Genomic DNA, 27452 nt, shown 5'->3' with positions numbered 1-27452 from the left:
TAGCCAAAGCAGTTTTACAGGAAGATACTAATCTCTGTATCAAAAAGCTGACTCTTACTGATACTTCTACCAGAGTTTACTGATTTTTTTTTTTTAATGGCAGCATATTCTGCCCTCATAACTAAACAACAGTATCAAATTAATATGAAAATCACCCAACCAAACAGTAAAGAGTGCCTACAATCTTGTCAAAAATATTGGAGATTATTTTTGTAAGAAGACTTTGTTCAAATATGGCAGGGAAAAATAGAGAACAAGCCTTTTCATAATATTAAATATTGTTTAAAAATACAAAAGAACCAGGAAATACAGAAGAACCAGCTCCTGTCACAGCTGTGGGCCCTGCATACTCAGAAAGAATCAAGAGAGTTTCCTTGGGAAAAGGCCACCATGCTAAGCAATTCCAGCTTAACGATAAAAACCCCATCCCACCATGCACCATTATTACTAAACACTGGGAAATCTCCTAGAGTTATATAAAGCTAAAATTTCAGATTTGGGGTTTTTACCAACAGTGTTAATAAACCTACCAGCTTTGGCCACAAGGAAAGGAGGAATGAATAAGGGTCTAGAGTAATTTAAAATACATAAACAGGAAAGAGGAAATGCATTTGTGGTCCCAAGAGTTACAACTAGGAGCAATGAAATAAATATAAGAATAGTTCCAAGATTTAAAAACAAACAAACCAACCAAATGAGACAAAAAACCCAAAAAAGCCCCTAATGGTAAGAGAGATTCTGCTATAAATTAATTCCCCCAGAGAAGTGGTAAAGGAGTGCTGTTTCTTTCTTTGACATTAGATCAGTTCAATCTTCCAAATGCAGTGGATGCAACACTTCCTGTGACTCCTCACCACATACACTAAGTAACTATTTTCCACTCTAATGTTAATCTATTCTGCATTTTCAAGAATGTAACCAGCCACAGGGAGCAAGGTAACTTAGCATGGCACCACTTCAGAAGTATTCAGTTCATGATGAGCCCAGCTAAGAGATCAGTTTACAAACAATGCTGAAATACCTGTTTACATTAACAGTAAACACTAGAAAAAAGGGCATCTAACTAACAAGCTAACTAACAAGCAAGTCTTCTGTCCTTTCCCCTTGTGGAAAAAGCTTTATTAGGAAAAGACAGCAAATGCAATAATGTAACATTCTTCTAATAATAGCCTAATTAGTAACGCTGAAATTCTTTCATTTCTTATTCCTGAACTTCCTGAACTGAAGAGATGTTCAGCAGTAACAAACCAGACAATTAAATGATCTGCCAGAAAGTAAGATTGAATAATTTTTTGTATTATTCTTGAAATATTTTTAGCATTGTCATATCTACAGGTAAAAGAGAGAAAAGGCAAGACAAATTTGGGAGTAGGATGGACCAATTACATAATTCCTAAACTAAAAAACATCCTGACAAAACTTTGTAAGCTCTTTAGAGTACTGAAAACTCCAAGTACTATCCAAGAAGTGAGGGAGTAACACTTAGGAAAGAGTAAGAGAAAGTGACACTGGGGAAAGAACTGAAATGTGCTAAAAATTTATAACATTTACAAAAAGAAATAAAAAAAAGTTAGTAACAGTTTTGCAGAACAATAATGACAATTTAAGTTTCATTGAAACAAAGCATACCTCCCACGATTTTTAATCAAGTGCATTAAAAGAATACAACATCAACCAGGAACCAGACTCTTTCTTGAAAACTTTATCTCAGCTTTCACATCTAAGCAGTGACAGTAGCTAAAAGAAGATATTTTAAGTATGTGGAACACCAGATTTTTTTTTTTTTTTTTACTGCCTAGGAGAATGGTTTGAGTTAAACTTTTTATCAGATTGTATAATAAAAGGAGTTGGTGGTTTTAATCACGGAGCAACTTGAATAGCAAACTGAGGCATTTTATCTGTAGCAAGTCCTGAATTCATGTAAAAAAACCCCACCATATGCACAGTAAAAACTGGAGAAAACTTGGAAATCATCTTTCTATCTATAGCCTCCATTAATAATTCTAAGGGTCTGGTAAAGTACTGTACCAGCCAACTGAAGGCAGTCTATTTTTTTCGGTATCATAAAAACTATAAGATTCTATTTTTCCAGCTGCTTATTTTCTCAAGAACCTTTCAGTTTGCATCATTCCCATACAGAAGCACAACATGATCACATAAAAAATGGCATAGGTAAAAAGGATTAGGACTATGGAATTTTTTTCTTCTGACTTCCCACTTTTTGCTTAGCCAACAGTTTTATTTTTATTTATCATTGATTTATTTTTGAAGTCTCATACTGTAGATAAGAATTTAGGTACTTAGTTCATAAAGCTTAGACAACTACACAATACTCATGTCTATGCAGTGAAGCCTGGATCAGGATTTCTAAGACAGAATTTTTAACCTGCATGCAAAGAATGATCATATTATGACCATTTTTTGCCTGTTTTAAAATCTAACTTAAAAGGTCTGAAAATTATTATTGGCTAATAATACATGTTGGCTATATTATTGGCTAATATTACACCCCAAAGGGTGAGAGACATGTTGAGCTTTATTGATGGAGGGTCCCCAACATCACATTCTGACAGAGAGGAAAAAAATGGCAATATGTCACTGAATTTTTTTTATCACAGGAGGGTCTGAATTTTTTAGATCATACTTGACTTTAATATAATACTTGTGACTTACAAGACCAGTTAAACATTTGCCCTTTTTGCCCCTACAATTTAAGACTTATTCTCTTAATCCCAGCCATTCATATCTTTTCAAGCTGCAAAGTTCAGCAGGAATGTCACAGCCTTGAGTTGCCATGTCCCTTGCTCCAAGTCTCCTTGTCATAATCCATCCATTAGTAATTCTAAACTGTGAAAGTTTGGTGGTATTGTTTCAGAACGTATTTAAAGCTAAGGAGATACTCCACCTCTATTTAAAAAAAGGTTCTTTACCTGAGAAGCACAAAGAAAATATACTGCCAAATGGGCTCAAAAAGCTAAAAAGACACATTATACATTGGACAAAAAGAGAATCAAAGTATGCACATGCAGCTGCCAGTTCACATACTTTTCAGTACTGCATTGCTTTCAAAATGAGTAGTATGAAATGTGAAAGGCTAAGATTTTCAAAGCTGACTGGGAATTTCAGTCACACAGTTCTCCTCAAGTTTAAAGAGTTGTAGGGGTTGAATCTCCTGGTCAGTGCTGAAAACCTCAGCGCAAGGGGAAAAAAGACCAACTACAGAAATGGTATCCAAAGGCAAAAAATACCCAGTTCTGACACGAGAGATACAATGATGTGAACTTCATAGTTTTATATCTGTGGTGGTGGCCAAATGAAACAGAAGCATGGGTAATCCAAGCTTAGAAGGCAGGCAAGCTTAACCATCATTACAGACATTGAACCAGCTAATTTTGAAAAAAAAGCAGAGGTTTTGTAAATAAATTTCTTTCAAGGCACCTAAATTACCTTACCGAGCAAGAGGTTTTATATTATGACCATGAGGAGGTTGTGAGCTCAGTATTACAGGATGCGAAGAAGGGATTTTGTATTCTTCGTCATCATCTGGGTGTTCCCTTGATTTATCAGACAGAGAATTTGCTGAAGGACCAGGGCACCTAAGGAGATGAGAAAAATGCTAGTTTTTCTTTAGCTGTTATGTACTTGACCTCAGATAATATAGAAAATACTCCTCTTTAGTCCAAACATCCTTAATACACTCTGCTATGTGCAAGGAGACAAAAGCCCCATGACAAACAAACTTGTAAGGTTACTGACTTTTTGTCACTGAGAATGCATAGAGAAAAGGGCAGCTGCCCTTCTAAGAATTGAACAGCTACTTTAAGCAAGCACAACACAGCAGAGAATTACAAAGAACTAGAGTACTAAGTAGGCACTTGCAAGACAACCTGTTTGCACTGATCAAAAGCACCAAATAAAAGTTAATTCAGGACAAAAGGTACGTAGCAGGGCTTAGGGATGCAGAGGACATTCACCCTTTCACCGGCCTGTCAAGCTGTAAGGACACACTGTGTCCTCTCACATGCCTGCAACGTGCACGTCAGCCCTGCTCCTTCTGTCACTGAGAAGTGCCATGCCAAAGGCTGATCTCAAGAGAGACAGGAATTCCAAGCCACAGCTGGCCCTGATGGAACTATTTCATCTTCAAAATTTTGTAAGCAAGATGGGAGAGACAGCAAGAGGAGAAACACCTTTTGGTCCTACTTTTCCCTCAACTACCTCAAAGCAACCAAATATTCCTAATATATTTATAGACTACAAAAGGTGCTTGGAATTGGATGCCTCATTACATACCCAAAAATGCATCTTCCCTCATGCAAAATATCACTGTGTTTTAAAGTACTTTTGAGACAAAGAGTCTGCTGCTGATGCACTAAAATGGGAGCTATTCACTGGAATGAAACAAACACTATTTAACTTGAAAATTTTGAAGTTTTGGGGAAGAATCATTCTGTATCTTTGACATACGAGTTGTAGATATCTTTTCAAGAATAAAACAGCAATATGATCAAAACCACTAAAGAAGTCTGACATAATTATAGAAGTCCAATTAAAAGTAACTATTTTCACGTGTCTGGTCAAAAACATAGGGGCTGAGTGGAAAATAAAAATCAGATGTTCAGTTAGCAAGAGTCCAATATTTCATTATTGAAGTACAATTTAAAATAACCACTTTAGCAAAACAAAAAGAAATCAGCATGGTTCCCAGGGGGAAAAAAAAAACCAAAACAAAAACTCCAGTGCTTTTCTATTAATGTAACTTTTTAAGAAAAAAAAAGTCATATTTGTAACATTATATTCAGTAAAAACTGATCAAACAATTTAACTAGGGACATTTTAGAAGTGTGAAGTTTCAAGTAAGGATCATTTTGCCTCCTTGTTATTTAGACTAAGACATATCATACATGATCAATGTATCCTTCAGCCAAATGTTTGGAATTACAGACTGATCATAATGACTAGAAAGAACAGAATGCCTTGGAGCTACATGAAACACACCAGCTCTCAATCCACAACACTGCACAGACTGGAGAGTACAAAAAAAATTAGCAACTTGCCCAGATTAATCAGAGTAACAAGGTTGTGAATAGCAGAGTATTTTGAATCAAGTACAGTTCAACATTTACGAGTGCTGAGTGCAGTCGATTTAACAGGAGGAAAAAACAGACTGTAAAAATATTCTCTCCGATGTTTCCAACTAAGTCATGACATATTATTTGAGTTACTTTTTTGAAAGCAATTGTGGTTGGTGCAAATTGCTATTTTTAAACATTTTTTTCCTTCTTCCTGTTTTTTCACCTACATATTGTCATACAATATTATACATTAGTGGGGTATTTCCTAGCGGTAACGAAAATTTAATTTTAAATAAAGAGAGACATATTAGTGTTTAAAGAAAGAACATACAATGACCAAATTTTATTTTTAACAGTCATTCCATGTGACATTTTAGTAATTAGATAATTTGAACTTCTCACTCCTAACATTATGTATTGATAATTTTACATTTTAAAAATCAAAATCTAGAACTGCCTGTGTAATTTTTAAAAGGTGTAAGTACAAAGCCGATACAGAAATGAAAGCTGATTTCTTCCTCAAAAATCAATGGAGTTCGGTTTTCACAAATAAAGATTTTTCCTTCTCCCTGGAATTCATCAGTTTTCTACTCAGAAGACTCTGGTTAATGAAAGCATTTCTTTTGACCAAGCTGAAGTCACACATTCTAGCTTTGGATTGGCCTGACATGGATTTTGTGCCTGTACATATTGTTACAATACCATGTGGACCTTCCAATGCTCTATGTATACACTGTACTTTGGTTCAAGGCTACATCTGCAAGTATCTGAGTAAAAAAAGTGGGATACTCATGAAGAAGGATGTTTTTCCATGCTATGAGATATAAAAATAAGAATATTCCCGTCTTCAGATTTGCATTGTATTATGAAATAAGTAGACTAGAAGGGGACTGATTACATGAGGTATCCAACCAGTACTCCTGTGAGACCCTACCTCCATCAAGTTACATCCCAACATTTAATTACAGGTATGTCTGGATAATATTCTATCATTTTCTTCTGAACTGAAAGAAGCAATGGAGAACTTTACCTCAGCACTTGTGTCACCTGAAAACAGGTTTCTTAATAGAAAAGACAAGGCTCCACTGCACCTTTATTGTAGTGCTCAAGAAGAAAAAACCCAGCATATTAATAAAATGCTGAAATATATTTGTCTTCTATATTAAAGCTAACTGAACACAAAAATTGAATGGGTACACAATAGTGAGAAGGTTCTCAGGACTATTATGAACTGACTGTCCAATTATATTACTTAACAGCAAGAGCCACAAACAGAACACAGGCAAGCAGTTGTAAGATAGCATTATTGTAATATGCTCCAATTTCCTTACAAAAACACAAAAAAAGGATAGACTACACTGTAGAACTTCCAAGCTTTTGACTTTAAATATATCTTGTTCTGTACAAAATCCTGTGTCATTCAGAATCTGAAGATACTTGCTAAGACAGCAACATCTTTATTTAAAAAATAAACAGGCATTTTACTGGAAGACTAACAGCAGTCTGCAACTTGAAATGACAAGACTTCCCAAACCATATTCTGGAACTTAGGAAGGTTGATCATATTTAAAATTACATAAAATGGATTTGGTTGTTTGTTTTTTAGCCACAGCAAGTAAGAGATGATGGTGTGAATCCTGGACAAAGCTCCATGTTCCGAAAGCCCAGAAAGCCTGACAAGATTAGGGGCAGAACAGTGACAGAACACATTTTTTAGCCCTAGCACTTTCCCTAGAATCTGTCATCTCCTGTGATAAATAGCTCTGACCACACTTCTCCTGTAGTAATAGAAGCAAAACCAGACAGTACCTGCTCCCACTGCCAAATGCCTGTGAGCAAGATCTGCCATAATTTATCCTCTCTTCCTATACAAACATGCTATGTTCAATTAACATTAGAACTGCTCCCATTTAATCAATACCATTTACATTTCCTTTGTAAAACACACATTAAAATTCATGGAAAGCATATCAAGTTGTGTTAGTTAATTTCTTTCCTTTTCACATTTTTCTCTCAGCACCAGAGTGTCACTGCTATTATCTAACATTAATTAGCACTTTTCTTTTATAGATAAAGTTAACTTACTTTATACTAGGGATAATGGAGCCAGCTGGAAGAGGGGGTGAAAGCCGTGGAGGGACATCATATTCTTCATTCATCAGGTGACCATTTGAAAAAACCTAAAAATCACACAAGTATTACAATGGGTATCTCCTTCTATCACCATGGATATTCATCAACTAGGCATTACAAAATAGACCTTGAGAAGCCTGTGGGTAAAGGCTTTCCCAGGAGTTCACACCACAGAGCTGAAGTGACTCTCATGTCTGTTTCAGCTCACCCCATTTTGGAGCTGTAGAATATGTTAAAACTTCACCAAAAGAAGGAGTTTCACATGATAGTTATTAGACAGACACTCAGTTACTGCTGAACTGCCTGGGAGAAAATTAAGATTTCAAGATTGCAAAGTGAGAGAGATGAAGTGTAATGGGAAAATGCTAAACATATTAATTATTAAAACTGTGATACAGTGCCTGCCAGAATTCATCCCCTACCCCCAGGATTGTCCTCCCAATTCTTGGTTTCTATAAATAACGAAAGTTTATATTACAATTGATATATGAATCAGGGAAGAAAATTCTTCATGTTTCCCCATGAATGTGAATACAGCCTGAAATGGTAATTCAGGGTTGCTTCCTTCAATCAAATGGTTTAGATTTACAACCTGAAGGTGACAGTTCAAACAGTACTTGGTTAAAGGTATGCACATATAACTTCTCCAGACTACAACAGCACTTCCACACTGACTGGGTATTCTAATTTGAGAAGTATTCATTCGATCAGCTTCAGTACTGTGCCAGACCACAACAAGAATGCTACATGAAGGAACAACTGAAGACATAAACCCAGTACTCTTTTAAAAGCAGAAGAAAACCTGCAGCATTTAAAATAACAGCCTAGTTCTAAGTAAAATTTTGGTGCTTTGCCTCAATGATGATAAAAGCATTATATAATGATGATTTAATTATATATAACATCATAGATGACTTAAGTACCTTTCATCATATATGTCAACACCCCTTATCAATACTAACTGAATTTCAGTAACGTACTTTCAAAATAACCAAAAGCTCCATATATATACACACACACACACAAAATAAAAGTAACTGGAGATAGAAAGGTTAAATAGCTTGTGGTCTGGGGAAAAGCAAATAGATGGAAAAAAAATTATTTCTAACTGCCATGACTTAACCACAAATCCACCCGTCTTAGCACAAGCTACATAGTCTTGCACAAGCTCTGTAGTCTTCAAGCAAAAAAAGAGCAGCAGCTTTGAGTTAATAACCTCTATGAATAAATTACTGAGCTGCTTTGATAAAACTGATTAGAGCAGAACTAGGCATTTTTTCTTAGGACATCACCATTTGATCTCTTTCCAAAGATAAGCCTGACCAGCTGTAAATGGCTTTGCAAGTGCCTGAAGCTGCTAAAGGCCAAAATTCACCTCACCTACAACAGAGAGAACTGGAATACCCATCAGCAAATGCATACACAGTCTTGGCATATGACACTTCCAAAGTGGACTTGAGATGCTATACTATTACAGCATACAGTGATACATTGTGAAAATTGTAACTCAATTACTGTTGCTTTACAAATTACAGTATTTAACAAATAATTTCTTTATGAGCAGCTTATGAACAGAAAAGATTCAGAAACCACAAATCATCACTGGCTAATATCAACAGTGTGTTAGCCAATGCCAGACAATGCTGCAGTAGTGTGTCAAATTAGGATTCAACACCCAGTTCATGTGAAATACCTTGGCACCTTCTGCAGGCAGCTCGTGACGTCTGTGTTTCCTCATAAATCCCTGCTCAGAACTCACGCGGCCGTGCCTTCCGTTTATGTTTGAAATGGCCGTCAGTCCCGGCTTGGGGGAAGCATCGCCCCCGCCTCGGCAGCCCACCAGCTGACCTGTCCCAAACACGTCCCTGGGACACCACCCCTCGAGGGGCATGGGCTGGTCCCTGGCAGGGACGCTCTCGGGGTGGTGCAGGTGCCTGCTGATCCGGTTGTCCGGCGGGATGGGGGGAGGCCTCTCCGGCGGCGGGGGCGGAGGGTCTCGCAGGGGAGGTGGTGGCGCTGGCAAAGGTTTGTCTTGTTTCCTCACCATACAGGGAGAAGACTAAACAACACAGGAAGTGACAAAAAAGCAAAGTTACACGGAGGCATGAATGTTGCTCATGACCAAGCATGGCTTTATCGTTTCTCACTGAGCTGCTTTCTTGGCACCACGACAGTACCTGCCAGCAGGCTAAATGCAGGCCTTGCCTGCCTTCTGCAGACTACCTGGCCCTTTTCAGAAAGCATGCCCCATTTCTGCTGTTGCAGGAGTAACCCAAGAAAGGAGTGGAAAGCAGAAAAGACAGCTAACTCTGGTAGGTTTATTTGACCCATAGTTTTTTCCAGTATCCTTTGCTTTGATCATTTGAATCACTTATTCATCTACTAAAATGAGTTCTGTGGAGTGTTTGGAAAAAGCAGACTTCCTGATGCAGAAAAAAACCCCAAACAAAATAAAATCCACATCTCAGAGGAATGACTTGGTGACAGCAAATGAGCACAAAAAGCAATGATTAGAGAGCAAGGGGAAGAAGAAACAATTACTTCATTTTTAATTATATACCTAGGGATGACTCCAATCTTTACATGACATGCACTGTTAGGCCGCTGAATCTGTTTGAACTGCAGTTCAGTTTTTCAGCTAACAACCTAATTAGTTTGTAGTTTTACTTGCAATTAGCTTATCTGCAAGAAACATTTGTCAGAATACTTACTTTCTAAGAATTGAATTATATCATAAATGGTTAAATGTGATCTAAAATTATGCATGCTAATACCAAAAAGCTGAAACCCGGGTTATCAGGAAAAAAACTTGTAGCTGCACAAATTTGAGCACAAATCTGACAAAACCAAAATATTTTCATTATGACTGAATTACAAATGGCAATTTACAAAGTAACAGTTGGCCAGGTCCTTACAAATGTTTTATCTCCAGCTACCATAAGAAATACAGGAAAGATTATTTCCCTGGGAATGTATAATTTTCTTGGACTTCGGTAAACCTGCATATTATCACCACTGAAAGAAATGGAGGTCACAGAAGTTTTACAGTAAGAACAGCATTTGCTCTCACTTCACTGGCTAGCCCAGCACTCTTCTTCAAGCAGCACCTCAACACGTGACTTGAACTGAAAATAAAGTTATTCCACCTACAGGTCTATGCATATAAAAAGGAAGTAAACCAAATAAAGAAGTGTTTAACTCACCTGCTGGTCAAGAAAAATAGTTATTTTCACTGTCAACACAGGAAAATAATACCCTGATCCAGATTTTTCGTTATACTTTATAGTTATAAATTAATAGTTTTTAACTTGAGAAAAATAGAAAAGTTATTGTTTCAGGGTTTTTTTCCCCCTGAAGGAGTAGTTTTGGCAGGACTAGATTTTCTTTTTTTTCTTAAATATAAATTTTTTGAAGTATGAAATTATTCTTTGTTGCCCCCATCCTTTTTCCCTTGCACCCCACAAAGTTGTTTTTTTTTTTTTTTCTAGGAAAAGTTTCACATAAAAAAAGCATTTTCAAAAAATTAAAGCAGCATTAATAACATCCCTGGCCTACTTTTTTTTTTTAAAAGCCATGAACTCTGCAAAAAACCCTATTGTAAAACTAATTTTTAATGGATGTGGCTTTTTTTTTTGTGTATATCCTCAATGTGTTAAATTCCTCTGCATAATTCAGGAAGTTAAGAAAGAAGATTAAAGAAACTATACAAACTTCTATTTTTTCTTCTAAATTATAAACCACTAAAATCTTAAAAAGATACTGATTTTCAACCTTAAAGTAAAAACCTGACAAAAGAAACAAGGTACTTCAAACTGAATTATTATGAGAACATAGGTTTGAAGTCACTTCTTGAATTTTAATTAATCATATAAAAATGAAAAATTTAAATCTAACTCGCTCTCTCTATACAGCAATTACAATAAAACAATCAACCTGTAATAGAGAGCAACAAACAGTATTTGTTCTCTTTCATGCTTATCCACTCAAAAAAATCATTGAATCTTTAGTATCATTAGTTTTACAAAACATAGCATACAATCTTGTTGGCTATAGAGTCATTATTATTTCCCTTGAAATTTGAGTCCTATTATATGCCATTTAAGGTTATGAAAGCAGTGTATCTGCACATATTTTTCTTGTAAGAACACTGTGGAAATTGAACATAAATCATCATGAAAGGAAAACATATAATTTTAATGAGATAATGACCTTTAAATCTATTTTCAGGAAACTTTAGCTTCGATTTATTTTCATTAATCAGAGTTTGTTACAGAACTGATCCATTACTGCAATGTCTTTAAAATTCTGACCATAACCAAGTACCATATAGTCATCAGGCAAACTGAAGTCATATTTGACCAACACATGCAGTCAGAAACATTTAACTACATAAGGTATTACGGAAAGAGAAGAGATGCCATTGATATGGATCTAATCTAAAGTTTCCTTAAACTAGAAGGAATTAAGGTTCTTTTGGCCAGAGCAAAATCATGCAAAAAACAAAATCCATGGAAAGCTTTGAAACAGTCCACCATATAAAACAGACAAGAAAGTTCACCTTGGAAACAAGCAAATACAATTTCTCAAAATTCTTATATCTGGAAATAATGGTTCAGAAAGATTTACCTTTGGTGACCCGGTTGGGCTGGCACATGGTGACCGCGCTACTCCCTTCTGAATCAGATCCAGACGGGGAGGTACAGGGGGAAGACTAAGATGTGGGATTTGCAGGGGGTCTGGAAGGGGTTTTCTTCTTTGTGCAAGAGGGGAAGATCCTGGGGAAGTCACTGGTGAATTCTGCCTCTCATTGCACTTCAAGACAGAAAAAAAATTACCTTTTACCTGATGATGAAGTATACAACTTCCATTCCACAACTAAAACATTTGATACTAATCAGATACTTACTAATAGTCAATTATAATAGTCATTTTTCATAATGGACATCTGGACAGTAGAGCTCATCTTATAGTTACTGAAAAAGAAGTCTACAAGTCATTCTACCTCAAAATGAAGACCCATGTTAACTTGTGATGAAAATAAAAGAATGTATATTCCAGCAACTTATATAAAAACCTAACAATCACTGCCAAACATAAGGAAAAAATCCATAAATTCTACTGTAGCACTGCTACCCTTGATAACCTTTTTATTTATAGAGAATACTCAATGTAAAGTTCTACAAATTACTTTTAAAAGCTGGACACCCATGATATTGCCTGTTAACTACAGCCCTTTTTCAAATCATAATTCCATACAAAATAGAATGTATACCTACTGAAAACTTACCAATCAAAATCACCAGCAAGTCAGTAGGGAAAGAAGTGAAATCACCAAAAAAATGAGGAAGTAATTACAAAAATAATTTTAGAACAATTTTATCATTTAAGCAAATACTGAACTAACAACACAAACATTTAACATCCCCCTCCAGTGACAAATTATGATTTCTTTTTTCCTTAACCTGTCCTTTTAAATTCATCAGAACCAAAGATTTCAACCCTCAATATAGGGCTCCACCCAATTTTGTAACTACTCCCTGCCCCTCATCTTGCTCAGTTTTAACAAGCACAGCTCAGGCGTTTGCATAGATCAGTTCAAGTTATTTCCATGAACTCACTGTATGAGTGTCAGTGCATTGTAATAAACCCGGATGTTTGTGCTGTTCTGTGCTTTCCCTGAGAGTAGACAAGTTGCTGGAAGACATCACATCACAGCTTGCCTAGAGAGGCAAAAATGCACCCATCTTTAGGCTAAACTTCCGTGATAAAAACCTCCCCCTCTCTTCCATAAACTTTTTCTCACAAATGCTGAACATCCCATAGTAACTGGGATGAGACTAGAAAGTTCTTTAACAAGGTAAACAAGTAAGCAATGTTACCTTTCTTTATTTACATAGTGATTATATTAAAGAAACTGGAAACTTCATAAAATCAAAAGCAGATTGAGGAAGAGGATCTAGTGCACTGACTCCTTATCAATGCTCTGTACTACAGCTTAGCTTAACATCCTGTTCTATACAACAGGGATTGCTACCACATTTCCTTCAAAAATAGGAGCCACCACAGTATTACTGTCAACAGTGCATGAAAATGCAGGAGAGGGGTGAGGAGGTGGTGAAAGCTAGAAGGGTAACATGCAACTCCATCAGCATGATTTTTTGTTGCTATTTAGAGTCTTCCCCACTTTGTCTACATGTGTAAGCTCCGTGTCACAACTAAACATTCAAATTCAAGAGACAGAGCAATTTAAGATTTGTAGTCTTCATGGCTACCAGAAGATTCCCAGTTTCTCTCTTCAATGAAGAGGTGGTCTCAATATGTGTATTAAATGCCTTGAATAAAGTCCTTAAATTTTCTTTGTTCCCTTTAATTGGGGAATAACCCTGCCATTGACTAGGAGACCATAAAGGTAAGCACTTAAATTATCGAAGCATTTAGCCTCTCAACATTAAGGAAAGTTGAATAACTAAGCAATATATGTATCTTGCAAGCATGCCTGAGCAACCATAATTATAGAATAATGATAAACTGATTGTCAATTCATTTTCCTTATCAGGAGGCATCTATCAGTTAAACAGCATAATAAACATTGTATCATTTAATAGCATTTGTTTTCAAAGTTTAGTTGTAACTCCATGAAGCATTCCTGAAAGCCAAGAAGCATGCAATACAGTCTACTCAAAGGATTGACTTCAGCAGACACAAAATGAATTTATTTCCCAAATTATCTGAAATAGAACCAAATAAGCAGGTCACACCTCCAAAAAGATGCAATTATTTAAAAGAAATGAAATTGCTGTAGTTAATTCACAGCATTTTATGGTGTTGCACAACATAATGCATTTCAGTCAGCAGGGAATTGTTCCAGAAGAACAATCATATGTCATAGGAGTAGGAAACAAAGAGTAAGAAAGATAGGAAATACTGAAAACCAATTACTGGACAGGAAACATTTGTTTGGAATTTAAGATGTTCTAATTGTCGCATCATCACACTAATTAACACAATTTCCTGAGAGAGCAACCTGACAGTCTCAAATGAGAGAAGGCATGGAGCTGTACAAATCCCAGCTAAATGAACAGCACTGTAGTGATATCATTTTAAGAATATCCATCCCTGTTTCCATCTGGCAACTTTCTCTTACACAGTTCTGCCCTAAAGAATCATTAGGCAAAATGATGCCCTCTTCCCTCAGTGTGACCACTGGTCCCATCCACGTCAGACTTCTTTTCTCCTGCTGCAACAACACTCTAGCTTTCGCAGAGCCAAAAAATCACAGAATATTCACATTTAAAACCCATTCACTTAAAAGTTCAAGATCTTTAAACCCTGACATGCTTTTAAACCCAATGAAGAAAACAATTTGAATTATGTGATAGACTTCTAGTTCCATATATGCTTGGCATTTGGCTACCCCTATCACATTCCATGGACAGTAAACCACAACTAACAAAACAAAATGGAAGATTTTCACAGTAGTAAATGTGTGAAAGGACTTGAATTTAGCCTTACATCCATGCCTTGTTATGTCTTGTTTCAAAATAGCAAAGTAATCTTTCAGCCCCCAGGACTACTATGCTATACTACAGCCAAAATGCTAACAGAACATGCTGAGATTTCAAAAAGGGAATTGATTATGGCCAACAGGTTAAAGGGTAACTTAACAGGCACAATAAAAGAAAAAAAAAAAAAAAAAAAAGGAAAATAGCTGCAAGCTGCTCGGTGCTGAAATAAGAGCAAAAGCTTTGCTGGGACAAACTAATAATTCCTTGTTTGGATCCACTGATACTAAATATAAAATAAAACCAAGTATTCCACAGCAACAAACCGGTTTACCTCAGCATTCAGTATCAGATTTCCATCATATTCCCATTATGAAAATCCCATATTTTTCAGTCCACCCCCATCCAACCTGTCTAGCTGCATCATTTGATGTGTGTTGACAGCTCGGCCAACAAGATGGCTGCATCTCATGTGGATACCAGGGCACTGACAGATGTACTAATATCTACTCTTTTTGGCTCACTCTCCTAAAATTTCTCCGTTTGTCACCTACTGGAGATTTCTGTGTGTTTTCTGTATGCTGGGAAAAAATGTGCAATGAGAGAGCAGAGTGACAAAAAGCTAAACAAGCAAGCGATTAAGGCACAAACTAACTCAAATGAACTGGCAGTGACAGAAGACAGACCTTCAGTGTACAAAGGGGCTCTGCTGCACCATACAGAGACCTGTGCAATAAAGATGTAATTAAGGAGAAGAACACAGACTCCTTTGTAACAACATGGACTTCATCTGGTTGGCGTGACTGCTGCCAAGGGAAAAGCAGCTGTGACTGACTTTGCAGTTGTACTGCAGAAATAAAACACTTGTGTTATTCCATCAGATGTATTTATTACTGGGATATACTGGTATCAGTGTGCCCCAAGCAGTTGTGAATTCAAGAAAAAGCCTGCTTCCAAACCCCGATTACAATTTCTAGTCAAGGCTTCTTCTGATGGAAATACTAACAGTCAGCCTATTGAAACAAGAGTTTTAACTTCAAATACTTTTCTGCCAGATAGGCACATTTGAAAAGTATACTCAACATAAATCTTTACAATTGACTCACTGAGGAATATTATCCTGCCTGTTAATGTCCTTGGAGCAAACTCAAACTGCTGAGGCATCTAAGATGATCCAAGCAGACCTACAACAGAAGTAGTTCTCTAAAGTTTCTTTATTTATAATCAGGTAAAAGTAACTCACGTATTTGTTATTTCTTGTTAAGATAAGCTGTGACCTAGGCAGATCAGCATTATGTGGACTTAAAAACTTATATGAGGATATGAATTTACGTCACTTAACACTGGTGACTATAAACATGTTTTTAAAAAGACAGATTTATTCCCTATTTGATCTTTGCTGACCCAAGAAAATGTATGTGAAGTAGAGAGAGGGAGTTAGGTCTGTGAGAGTCAGCAGCACGCTGCCAAGGGAATCAGTAATTAGAGGAGGCACACTCCCTCCCAGTATTTATACCCTTCAAATACTAGTAACTAATCAGTTAAGTAAGTCACTCCTGTTGAGTGACATGATCTCAATATAATTCCCACCAACCAGGTGCTCCAAGGAAGTGACATGTATGTATGGGTTCAGGTACTGCTGAAGGGAATATCTGGATACATATTTCAAGTCTTATTTTACATATTTTTATATTTTATATAATGAAATAAAAAACATTATTACTATGTAATACCTACCTTCTTCCATTACCAGAAAAAAGTCAGCTTAATAATATGGAAAGGAGTTAAAACAGTCTCCTCCCATATTTTGAGAGCCAAGGTCTTTTGTAGTGATTTACCAAGTTTGACCTAACTCACCTGCTGGAAGAAGCCTAGTCATGGCAAACTGTGTCTTTCAGCCTTGACAATTTCCTATCATTATTCTAAAGCACAGCATGAATCAATCAACCAGGTTTTTGTGTGTTTAGATATCTAGGAAATTAATTTCAGAGAAGACAGTAACTCTCCAGATGGGGTAACTTCATCTACTTTTAGACAAAAGTGTTTATAGACAATTTTAATTCACTTTCAGGTACTGAAAACCTCCTAATCTCCTATACTGGTAGAGCCCTCCTCTATGTTTTCATGGGATATTATTTGAATCAAACAATTACCTTAGCACTTATCAATTCAAAATTACTTTCTCTTAGCAAGAACTCCTGCACTATCCATTTGCCTTATTTTCCTTCTTTTTAAAAGAAGATTATCAAATTATGTCTTGTACCAAGGAAAAGCGACAGAGAACTCCTCCTTCATTAGGACAATTAAATATAAAACATTATGGAATAGCTAACATACTCTACTAGAGATTCAGATGCCCTCTTTAAAAACAATGCAAAAGAAAAAAAAAACTGGTTTTAGTATTTACCTGAGCCTGTAATCTGCACTTTTTTAATGTGCATTTCATAATGTTGTGCTTCACTAGAAGAAAAGGTATAGAGCTAAGAAAAGGAAAATTTTGGGCAATAACTGCATTAGCTAATCTGATACCACTGGGCTGGAAATTTCTCCGCAAGGAAACAATTAACAGAGGCTTTTGGCACCACTCTCCATCTTTCTTTTATTAAGAAATATCTGAAGACAATTTGGAAATAAAAAAAAAAATAAGCTGCTTGATGAGGCAGATAAACAGCCTAACTGCAGTGGATTTCTCTAAAGCCTGTTAGAGGTGATCTGCTGCTACTGCTGACTCATACATAACACCTAGCAAGAATTATTCATTTTTCTTAATGTGCATCACTTATTAATGTCTTTTAAGAATGACTAAGGAGCTTCATGATTATTCTTTTCCTTAAAGCAATTTCAAGTCTGAGGTCTTTCAGAGACTTAATTCAGATAACTCTTAGAGTTTCTGAGAACAGTTCAGGGTAACAGTGATAAACTGCAGAACTGGTATTTTTTCTGATATCTGATTGAGTATTTCCACAACACGTTGTGAAGCCCTACAGTCACTTCATCAGAACTTCATGTCCCTGAAACTCTCCTCTTCTAACAAGTTTAACATCCCAGCTCAGTACTAGCCAGATTTTTCTTATAATGGTCAGCCAGGTGATTTGACACAAATACAGTCCATTAGATTTTCAAGGATTAACAGATTTATGTTGAGGAAGCTTACCACAGCCCATGCAATAAAGTAAGAATTGAAGAAGTTATTCACTGAGATTACAAAGTAACAAGAGTACCAGCAGGTTGGCTGCAAGAGTTAAATTATTGTCTTTGCCATGTAACCTCCATCATTTCAACAAACTATGTTACTACAACATAGTTTGCTATGCAGTACCCTGTTCATATGAACAGCATCAACGACAAACAAAAGAAAATCCCAAAAAGAGTAAAGTTCTACATAATGTCGTAGAGAAAAATATAATTTCTTTCTGCAGGCCCCAAAGATACACTGATTAGCAGGAAAAATAATGATTAAAGAAATAGGCAAGTCTGATGAAGACATTGCTAACAAATAGTATAAATAAACAATGCCATATTACACACAGCTGGTATGGTTAAGACCATCACTGCAAAACCAGTGGTAACAATTTTAAGAAAACAGCAGCTAAACATCACCAAATGATGCAATATTTCAACAATTTCAAGTAAAGAGGCTGGCAGGGTGAAGATTTCTTTCACTGAACAATGAAATCAATGAAACAAAAATAGCAAGGCACCTAAGCACTCAAGCTCTTGGTGGCTACCGAAAAGATGACTTCTTATAGTAACCTATTGTTCCTTCTTTTGATAAAGGCATAATGCATTTTTGCCTTATCATGGAAGTGATAGCATTATAAAAGCCCATCAATTCAAGGCTATCTCACCGAGGTCATGCTGCAGACTGCAATTTAAGTCCAGGCAGGAAGGATAAACTGCTCCCAGGGGTAGCCCATGTTGTATTACGTACACAACATAAGAATGATTCATAAGCCTTAAGAGGTTAGGAAGGACATCAGAAGCATGTATATTAACTGACAGATACTCTCAGATATGAGGGTGAAGAACGCTTTTTTTCTTAAGAAATACGATGATAAGGAAATGGGAAAGTAAGATGTTACAGAATTAATTCTAAGGCAATGATTCAATCTAGATGACCTTAGTATAAGGTAAAATCTAGTAAATGCTCTGTCAAAATCAGTATTGCATGGCCTCTGACAATATCTATCCCAGGCTAAAATACAGTAGTAAAAACTACCACTACAAAATAAACTTTTTTCAGTGACAGTGCTTATTTATCAGTAATAAAATCTCCTGCAACGAAAGATCCCAGAATTTAACACAGAGCACTTTCAGCTCAAAAAACATCCCAAAACACAAAGTCACTATGGACAATCTCAAAAACACTTTTCCCACTAAGAGTACCTAATACTAAAAATTACAGGAAAAAAAAAAAAATCATAGACAACTCACATGAAACGTAACTAAAAGCTACGTGTGTACAATATGAATTAGGTGTCAAGTCACTTCTATAAAGTAATAATATTGAAAACTGTTTAAAAACTCAAGTTTAATCCTAAAGCACTCTATACATGTGTACACACGTGCAGAAAACAAATGTATATGGGAATTTTTTTGTTCTTTACAAATAAAAGCTTGGGGAATTGTCCATACAGAATAGTTTGGGTAAGAGTTTCACCTGGTGCAAATTCATGCTTTGCCCATTACAAAAAAAGCTATCTCAGTTCACATCAGCTGAGAATCTGGAATATTTTTTTTCTCCAATCCAACTTCAGTTTTAATGCTGTAGTATTGATGCATTTTGTTTTTTCAACCCAACAACTGTTGAGAGAAATGCTGAGAGCTGAAGCATGAAGTGCAACCTCTCATTGTTTAAAGTTACAGGCAGCTTTGTTTACAAACATTCTGGGTTTAGCTGTGGTACAGCGTTTGAAAAGTTACCTTTCGGACTGAAGCCAAACGATTCATCATTAGAGACTCTTCTCTATCATCATCGTCATCCAAGTCCAACATGGGCATACTAAAGCTATCCATAATACTGCAGCACCTGGAGTTCTCATCCCTGGGATCAAAGGGATCCACAATGATTGGTTCAGTTCCCTTGATCTCACAGCGGCAGAAAGGGCAGCCTTGGCCATCCGATTCCTACAGCAAGACAAAAAAGTAGATAAATATAAAAAAAAAAAAGAAAAAAAAACAGCAATAATTTTAAAAGTAGGACTTGTACCTTTTGCACAGAAACATTCGTAACTGGTCTCTAAAAGCTTGTAAAGAAGTACTGGAGTAAGCAGGAAACAGATTAACAAATATTTAACTATAGTAAATCTTAAAATGACAGCACTTTTAAAGCTGTCTCTCTTCAACAGATTAAGTTTCACTTAAATTACTAATGAAAATGTAACTTACCTCTACAAAGCACTAAAACAGTCTTAATATTACAGGTCAGGAAGCAACATGTTTCCTTTCAGGCTTACAATTTTGCTATTTCTTCAAGAGAAAGAAGGTGAGGTGTGTAGACAGATATAATGCATTATATTCTATATCTTTTATATTAACGATAAAGGGTTTCTTTTTCATGTGAAGTTAGGAAATGCAGGCAAGTTTTATGGCATGCAGCTCTTCTTGGAAAAACATATTCAATCCACCACAGCTGCAGCATTACTAGCATTCAGAACACCTAAAGCTACAAACAGCTTTTTTTAAGTTTACATAAAAAATCAGGACTTAACTACATTTTTAATACATTTTATAAGACACGGAATTCTTTTCACATGTTATCAGAAACAAGAACTACTTGAATTTTACTTTTTAAGTGGTATGTGTTCAATGATTTTCAAGCAGCCATATTAAATTCCTTTTACTTATTTCAGATATGTATTTTTTTCTCATGAGAAAAAAACAAGAAGCCTTTAGATTCAGACTACTAAGGAACAAAAACCAGAGAAAAGTCTTTCAAGCACTTACGAAGAAATATTTCCATCAAGAAGCATAACATAGATTTGAATTATAAAAAAAAACAAAACAAAAACCTATCACCAAACAAATAAAACCACAAATAAACCCACACCCAGAAGAACCATGAAGCTTTGAGATTTCAAGGTAATTCAAAGTGATATCAGAATCACATTGTGTTGTAATTGCAGTCAGGTAGACAGACAGCTTAAGTGACATGAACACCAAAATTAAGTCTAAACAACTTACCTATACTGAAGTACAACCAAGCAAGCACAGATTTTTGATTTCTCAGATGTAGAAACAATTTTTTTCTAGTTTTTTTTTTATCTTGACACTTGCCAGTCTTACTAAACTGACAGACGATTAAGAGTTTTTGGATGAGCTGCATCACAAGGCCAGGTAAGTATAAATGATGTCTCTTGACATCATTTGCAGGATTGGTAGTGGATTTTCATTTTGTATGGAAAGACATATGTACTCTACTTCCAGCACCATAAGTACAACTAATTAGTAAACATTACTACCTCAAAAACCATCTTCAAATGATATGGTCCTACTGAAGTACCCACTGTCAAGTGAACAGAAGTCCTCCTTCACTCTACGCAATTCCTTACAGCTTCATTTTCTAAAAAAACCCTTATCAACGAGGCACAGAGCTTTTACTTTTCAGGGCTTTCTTGTACCTATGTTGTCAAATAGTTCTGCACTAGCAGTTTCCATCCTTTCTTTTAAAAAGCCTTAGTAACCAAACACATCAGCAGACTCGTATTCAATAGTATGAATATATATCCAAGATGTCTGTATTAATACACACACTTATCCATGCTCTCAGAAAGGTTATTTAGAACATTATGAACCTTACGATACAGCCTATATGCCCATATGCTTTTAGAAAACATGTAATTTTCAGACAATAGACTTCTGTGGTGTAAATTTTACTCCTGTTGTGTAACAAAAAAAGGAAACAAGTAAACCAAGTCTTATTTGAGCAACTGAGCTCCAGAAAGGTGAACAGCTCAATCATCCTTAGTATTCTATGCAGATCTGATGCTGCTTACTCAATTTTTTTCTGCTTAGTGGAAACATCTGTATTGGATCTCTTGAGGCATGCCTAATGAGCCATTATGCTGCCAATTAAACAACCCACCAGAAGCTCACAACAGCTGATGCTGTTACAATGTAATATTTCTTCATTGCCTAGCTAATTATACAAAAGTTAAATTTGTAATGAAGTCTGAAATGTACCTGACCAATTACAGCTGGTAGCAATGTTCTGATGAAGCCTGGTGCTTTCAAACACGTCAGTTCTCTGAGCCTAAAATGCTTTGTCATCATCTTCCTGAATCCCTATCCCTCAGCCAAGTACTGGGGACCTCAGCTTCTCAAGCCTCCAGAGTCAGAGCACATCACTGCCCCAAGATTGGAACATGCTCCTACCATGACCCGACAATCAAAAGTACAAAGATTTCAGTCAGGGCTTCTGCTTAGCCCTGTCAGCTGAGCCAAAAAACAAATGAACAAGCAAACAAAATCAACAAACTACAGACCTCCCAGAATTTTTCAGAATTTTTTAAATCAATGATTTATGCAGTCAGACCTCTATGTCTGTCATTCAGAATGAAACCTGAAAGAATAGAGAAAGGGTACTCCTGAAATGAGAAACATTGTTCCATCTCAGCAGCTGCTTAGTAGTGAAATAAATATCCTTACGTGGGTATGCCTCAAATGGAATTTCCTCAGAATTTCTGATCTATGGCCAGTTTGAAAGATTTGTGCTTGGAACATCAAACTCAGATTTCACGAAGAACACAAAATTGGAAACTGAGAGTACTTCTTTTTCAAGAAAGCTTTATTGCTAATGGAAGAAAAACTCAAATTATACTTCTGATATATCACATTGGTTTGCCACTGAGACTTTCTTAATTAGGTAGAAAATGTCCTAATTAGAAAAGGAAAATTATGACATGAAATGAAGACATGCCACAAATGTAAGAATGAAAACACATTAATGGAGGTGAATTCATTTAAAAGCAGGTCCAAAATGGACTAGACTCAAGGATTCTTTTTACTCTTCTCACTACATTTGTAAGCAAAGACTGATTATAAACTGTGGAGCAAAGTTCTCTCTGAGAACTGGATGAGTCTTCTCCCCATAAAATATAGATATGAAAGAAGGGGCAGGGACAATGCATAATTGTAAAGAGGAATGACCTTAGCTTTAGATTTTACTTTTTAGGTCAACTACCCTGAACTAAAGGTACCCGTTCTCCCTTCTCCCACAGACTAGTGCATCTGTGAACAAGATGGGACAAAACACACCAACCTGTGTCACCAGGAAGTCTCTGGGTTTTTTTGATGTTCCATAAATGATGTTGAGAGAAGGGAGTTTCCCCTCCTTTCAATCTCTTAGTCCAACAACCATCTAAAATGTTTTAGTGCTACACATCTCTAACGTGAAACACAGGCATCCCAAAAGCTTTATTTTCCACAGGTCAATTCATGACCTGTACTACTGGCTGAATCCTTCTCTCACCAAAGACATCCCTTCTCCTCATAAAATGCTGTCTAGTCAGTTATCCATTCCCAGTAGCTACGTGTCTTCTTTGTGCCTTTTAAATACATCATGAAGTGACTGAATTGGCACCAAATGCCCAGCTTGTACTGTCTGAGTAGGTACTGCACTCAGGAAATAGCTTCCACTCAGCAGCAGTCAGCAAATGGCCTTGGCAAAACTACAAGTCCAGACTGCAAAGACTCCTGGAGCTTTGCTTTTCACAGATTTCTGGTTTGCAAAATGAAGTTTATCATTTTAAATATATACATCCTTGCACCTGGAAAAGTAATCATGTACCCACATTGTAAACAGGAATGTAACAGAGAAATTCATTCTCTTCTCCACAAACTAAATTATGACAGTACCTGCCATGCTGTAAGACAAGAAGTGCACATAAGGTGTCCGCAAGGCTCTATCTTCACATCCTTGTCATTCTCTGCACAGATTTTACACAGCTGAAAAGTGGAACCCATTTCACAGTACAATTCATACTGCTCCTGTAACAAAAGAAAGTCAAGTGATTACTTCTTCCCAATGATCTGTTCACAAAGAATATACTCCTCCAAATGCCGTTTCCCAACCTGCTTTCCTTATTTATCAAGGAAACTCTTGCTACTGATCTAAAAGCCACACTAAGGTTACTGAAACAGCTTACATTTTTGCTTCCTCAAACCTGTGATATACTACAACTCATGCCAAAAAGTGCTTAAGATATCTGTGCCTATTAGATTTTGTACAGACTTGTAACATGTAACTGCTATGCAAGGCACACATCTGCTTTTCTTTGGTTGCAGCTAGAAGGAAGAAAATGACCATATAGTTGCAAGTGAAAAGCTAAGTAATGAATAGGGACAAAACCAGGATTTTCATTTCTAGGTATGAGTTTAGGACTAAGAATATTATAGGATTGAAAACTGACAAGTGAGAGGGCTTTCTACCTACAGCAAGGACACTGTATAGCAGTATGTTAAAGTACACAATCCTTGTGAAGGAAGCATGGCAAGAACACCCTGCAGGATAACTTGGCAACAGTCATGCACAGATTATTCAGTACTTTGCCTCCTTACAAGACTGACAGGAAGGTAGAACACCACCATTAGGAGGGATAAAAAACAGACAAAACTCAAGTCCAGAACAGTTTTCTAGAATTAGTTATTGTTGAGGAACAGACAGTTAAATGCATTTGTATTGAAATAAGTTTTTTTTAGCCTTGAAAAACCAATTTTTGAAAGCTTAAAGTAAGGAGAATCCAGGTCACAGGAAAGTAAGCAGCTACTGCTAAGTAAAGTGAGGGGACATGAGGCTAAGAAAAAGAGAAAACAAAAGAGAGAGCTTGTATCTGCAGCTGTAGTCAGTGTACTAAAGATGCTTACAGTGGAGCTCCAGCAAAGAATCCATTTGCAGCAATCTAGCCCTGCAGCCACTTCAATACCATCTTTTCATAGTTTAGGTAGGTATAGTGACAACTTTAAACCTCTTCAGTTATATACTATTTAAGGTAGACTCACATAATTCACACTGTTGAATCACCATCGTAATTAGCTAATGATGTCCTCATAACTACATGTTCACAAACAACTGGATTCATTCAACGGATTCGAAATAAAATGATTGGCTTGTGAAGAACAAGGTAATCACTGACCACGTGCTGCTTCTCCTTTCCTTGAGGAAAAAGTGAATATATGGGCTAGAGCACTGCTCTGTGCAACACAAATACCTGATAAATCTCCATTACTCTTTGATTATTATCTTAAGACTGGAAGGGAAAGATGGAAGTCAGACAAGTTGAAGTATTCAGGTTTTCTTCAGGTAATTGTTTTTAGGAATTCTCTTACTTACAAAACAGATATTTTTGTAACGGTATTTCTGATAATACCACAGATGGTAAAGAATGCTTCTTTTCTAAAATACTTCTGGTGATGGAATGCACATGGAGCACCCAGAAGTACAGAAGATTCAGCAGGTCATCCAGTCTGATTTGAGGAAACAGAAGATCGTTGGGAACAGTATGGCTTGTATTTAGTCTGATGTCTTTCTTTGAACATATCCTCAAGTCTTCCAGATGTTTTCATCAGGAAAAATGTTCTACACAGTATGGCTTAACCTTCTAGTCTTGATTTCAGCACCATTTTTAATCAAGCATTTGTCTTGGGGGGGCTACTTCCTACTACTTGACTACCAAACATCTGCACAATTAATCACATCATCACTTAACAAGACTTTAAACACAACTTCATATTCTAATTTTCTCTGCAATTCTCTACAAAGTGACTCTATTTAGGCATTTAATTACTTCTGCTGTTTTCCCAATCTCTTTTTTAATTTGCATCCTAGACAAAGAAGAAAGGAGAGAACTGGATACCCCGGAACATCTTTGCGATGTATGAACTATACTCCTCCTCCTGGACTTGCCAACAAACTGTACCATTCCTACTCAGGTTTCAAAACTGTTATTTGATCCTCATTTTGTTTCTGTATTCCCTCTGCTATTAGCAAGGAAAAAACAAGCTACATAAACCTGTTGTTACACAGATATCAGAAAAACCTTTCATAGCTGTTTAAAACACTTCTCACTTGGAAAAGGCTCACAATAAACAAAACATTCCAAGACATGCCATCTGCATCACCATCAGCTCTACAGTTTAAAGGATTTTTATCCTGTTCTTCACCTAAGCCCTTCTATCAACAACATTATTTTCACTCTTATGAACTTATTACTCACATTTTAATAAAAGTTTATTATTATTGCTAGGTGAGATACTAAGGGAAGATTACAAAGTAACTCAAAACTCTGTAACATACCTGTGTGACTTTTATGTGATCATGTGGTGTGGGCTCACATAATCCTGTCAAATCAGGATTATAACTTCGTCCATCTGGGAACAGATAGCTGCATCACAAGAAGACTGTTATAAATATGCACATATCTTTAGCTTTATTAGCTAAATCATACTTAAAAAATTTCAAGGGGGCAGAATAAGTTACAGTAGACATTACTAAAATAAATCATCTTTCCTCAGCCATCTATTTTTCTTTTGAATGCAACTGAATTGCTACATATTCATTCTGACACATGCTCAAGCATATTTGTAAGAGCAGAGGAAAGGTTTTGACATCACTTGCAGAGCTACCACCAGAACGCATCTGAGCTTTGATTAGCAGATAACCTTCTAGGGGTAGCTCAAAAGAGTATTATTTCAGATCTTTGTTTCACAGTGAGCTCATACTTCCTAGTGATTTCCCCACTGAGAGCATCATGCTCAGGGACTCTTAAGACTATTTCAAGTAAAGCAGCAGAAAAGATGGTAACACATTTGTGTGTATCTGTATTGTGATATATATATTATATATGACACAATATTACTTATGTGCATATCTGTATATTATGACAAGAATCTACATGATGGGAGCATTTTAGTCACGTGGGAAATTAGCAATAGGTTAAATGGTATTACAGCAACCCTAGATTTTTCTATATTCAGGTTTATGTTACCTGTAACTTGCAAACAGTTTCTTAAAGGCCATATATTGTTAAGTCACATAATGAAAAAGTTATAGGGTACAAAAACATCACTCTGCATTAAATATTCTCAGCTCCAGTTTTTGTCAGAGAGAAATACTACCAATATAAGTGTGCTTTTACTACAAGTATGAAATCATCATACCAGAAAAAAATACTAGACTGCGTAGGACTGAGAAAAAATACATGGTTGCAAAAGATTTATCAATCTTTTTTTTTTGAGGATTCATCAACTACCTTTCCTTTTTCTCTCACATTATATATATTTATATTGCGTATACCAAAACATGTATCCCAGTGAAAAGATTCCAACACCAAATATTTGTCTGTTAGTTCAGCCAACCCAGTAAAAATGTACTACTTCTCCCTATAAACTTACATTCTCTAATAATTATAAATCTTTTCTCTAAACTATTAGAATGTGGAAAATGTTCTGGCTGCACAATATATAAAAAAGCAATTACATAGCTTTCAAATCATTGTCCAGAGTTAGACACACGAGTAACTGGAAGTAATAACTGTTCAACAAGCTTAAGTGCATTGGGAACTCGTGGGGGGCTGTGGGGGGAAGGAGTGATCAATGCAACAGCTGTCTCATTTTATTTTCTCGTGGAATTTATTTGCTATGAGATATGACTTTGGTTAACTTTCAGTAACTCTGGTAAATGGAATTCACTAGAAATAAGTGCTTTTTAAATGAATTAAATAAATGGTCCTTAAACTCCGAAAGA

General features: G+C 36.2%; 1 protein-coding gene across 3 annotated transcripts in view; it reads right to left on the bottom strand.

Annotated features, from left to right (window-relative positions):
• Positions 1-27452, bottom strand: part of CBLB (Cbl proto-oncogene B) — a 128161-nt gene that overhangs the window by 15672 nt on the left and 85037 nt on the right. For 2 of the 3 annotated variants that reach the window (XM_048293782.1, XM_048293783.1), the window contains exons 8-14: positions 26004-26091; positions 23567-23698; positions 19634-19837; positions 11835-12020; positions 8902-9267; positions 7161-7255; positions 3453-3596 (exon numbers count right to left, since the gene is read on the bottom strand). In XM_048293782.1, the coding sequence (XP_048149739.1) occupies positions 3453-3596; positions 7161-7255; positions 8902-9267; positions 11835-12020; positions 19634-19837; positions 23567-23698; positions 26004-26091 (1215 nt within the window). The remainder of the gene's footprint in view (positions 1-3452; positions 3597-7160; positions 7256-8901; positions 9268-11834; positions 12021-19633; positions 19838-23566; positions 23699-26003; positions 26092-27452) is intronic. The other variant, XM_048293784.1, reaches the window with a different exon arrangement.

Source organism: Corvus hawaiiensis, chromosome 2, assembly GCF_020740725.1.
Source record: "Corvus hawaiiensis isolate bCorHaw1 chromosome 2, bCorHaw1.pri.cur, whole genome shotgun sequence".
NCBI lineage: Eukaryota > Metazoa > Chordata > Aves > Passeriformes > Corvidae > Corvus > Corvus hawaiiensis.
The sequence above is the reverse complement of the archived record's forward strand: the minus strand, read 5'-3'. Positions and strand labels throughout refer to the sequence as shown.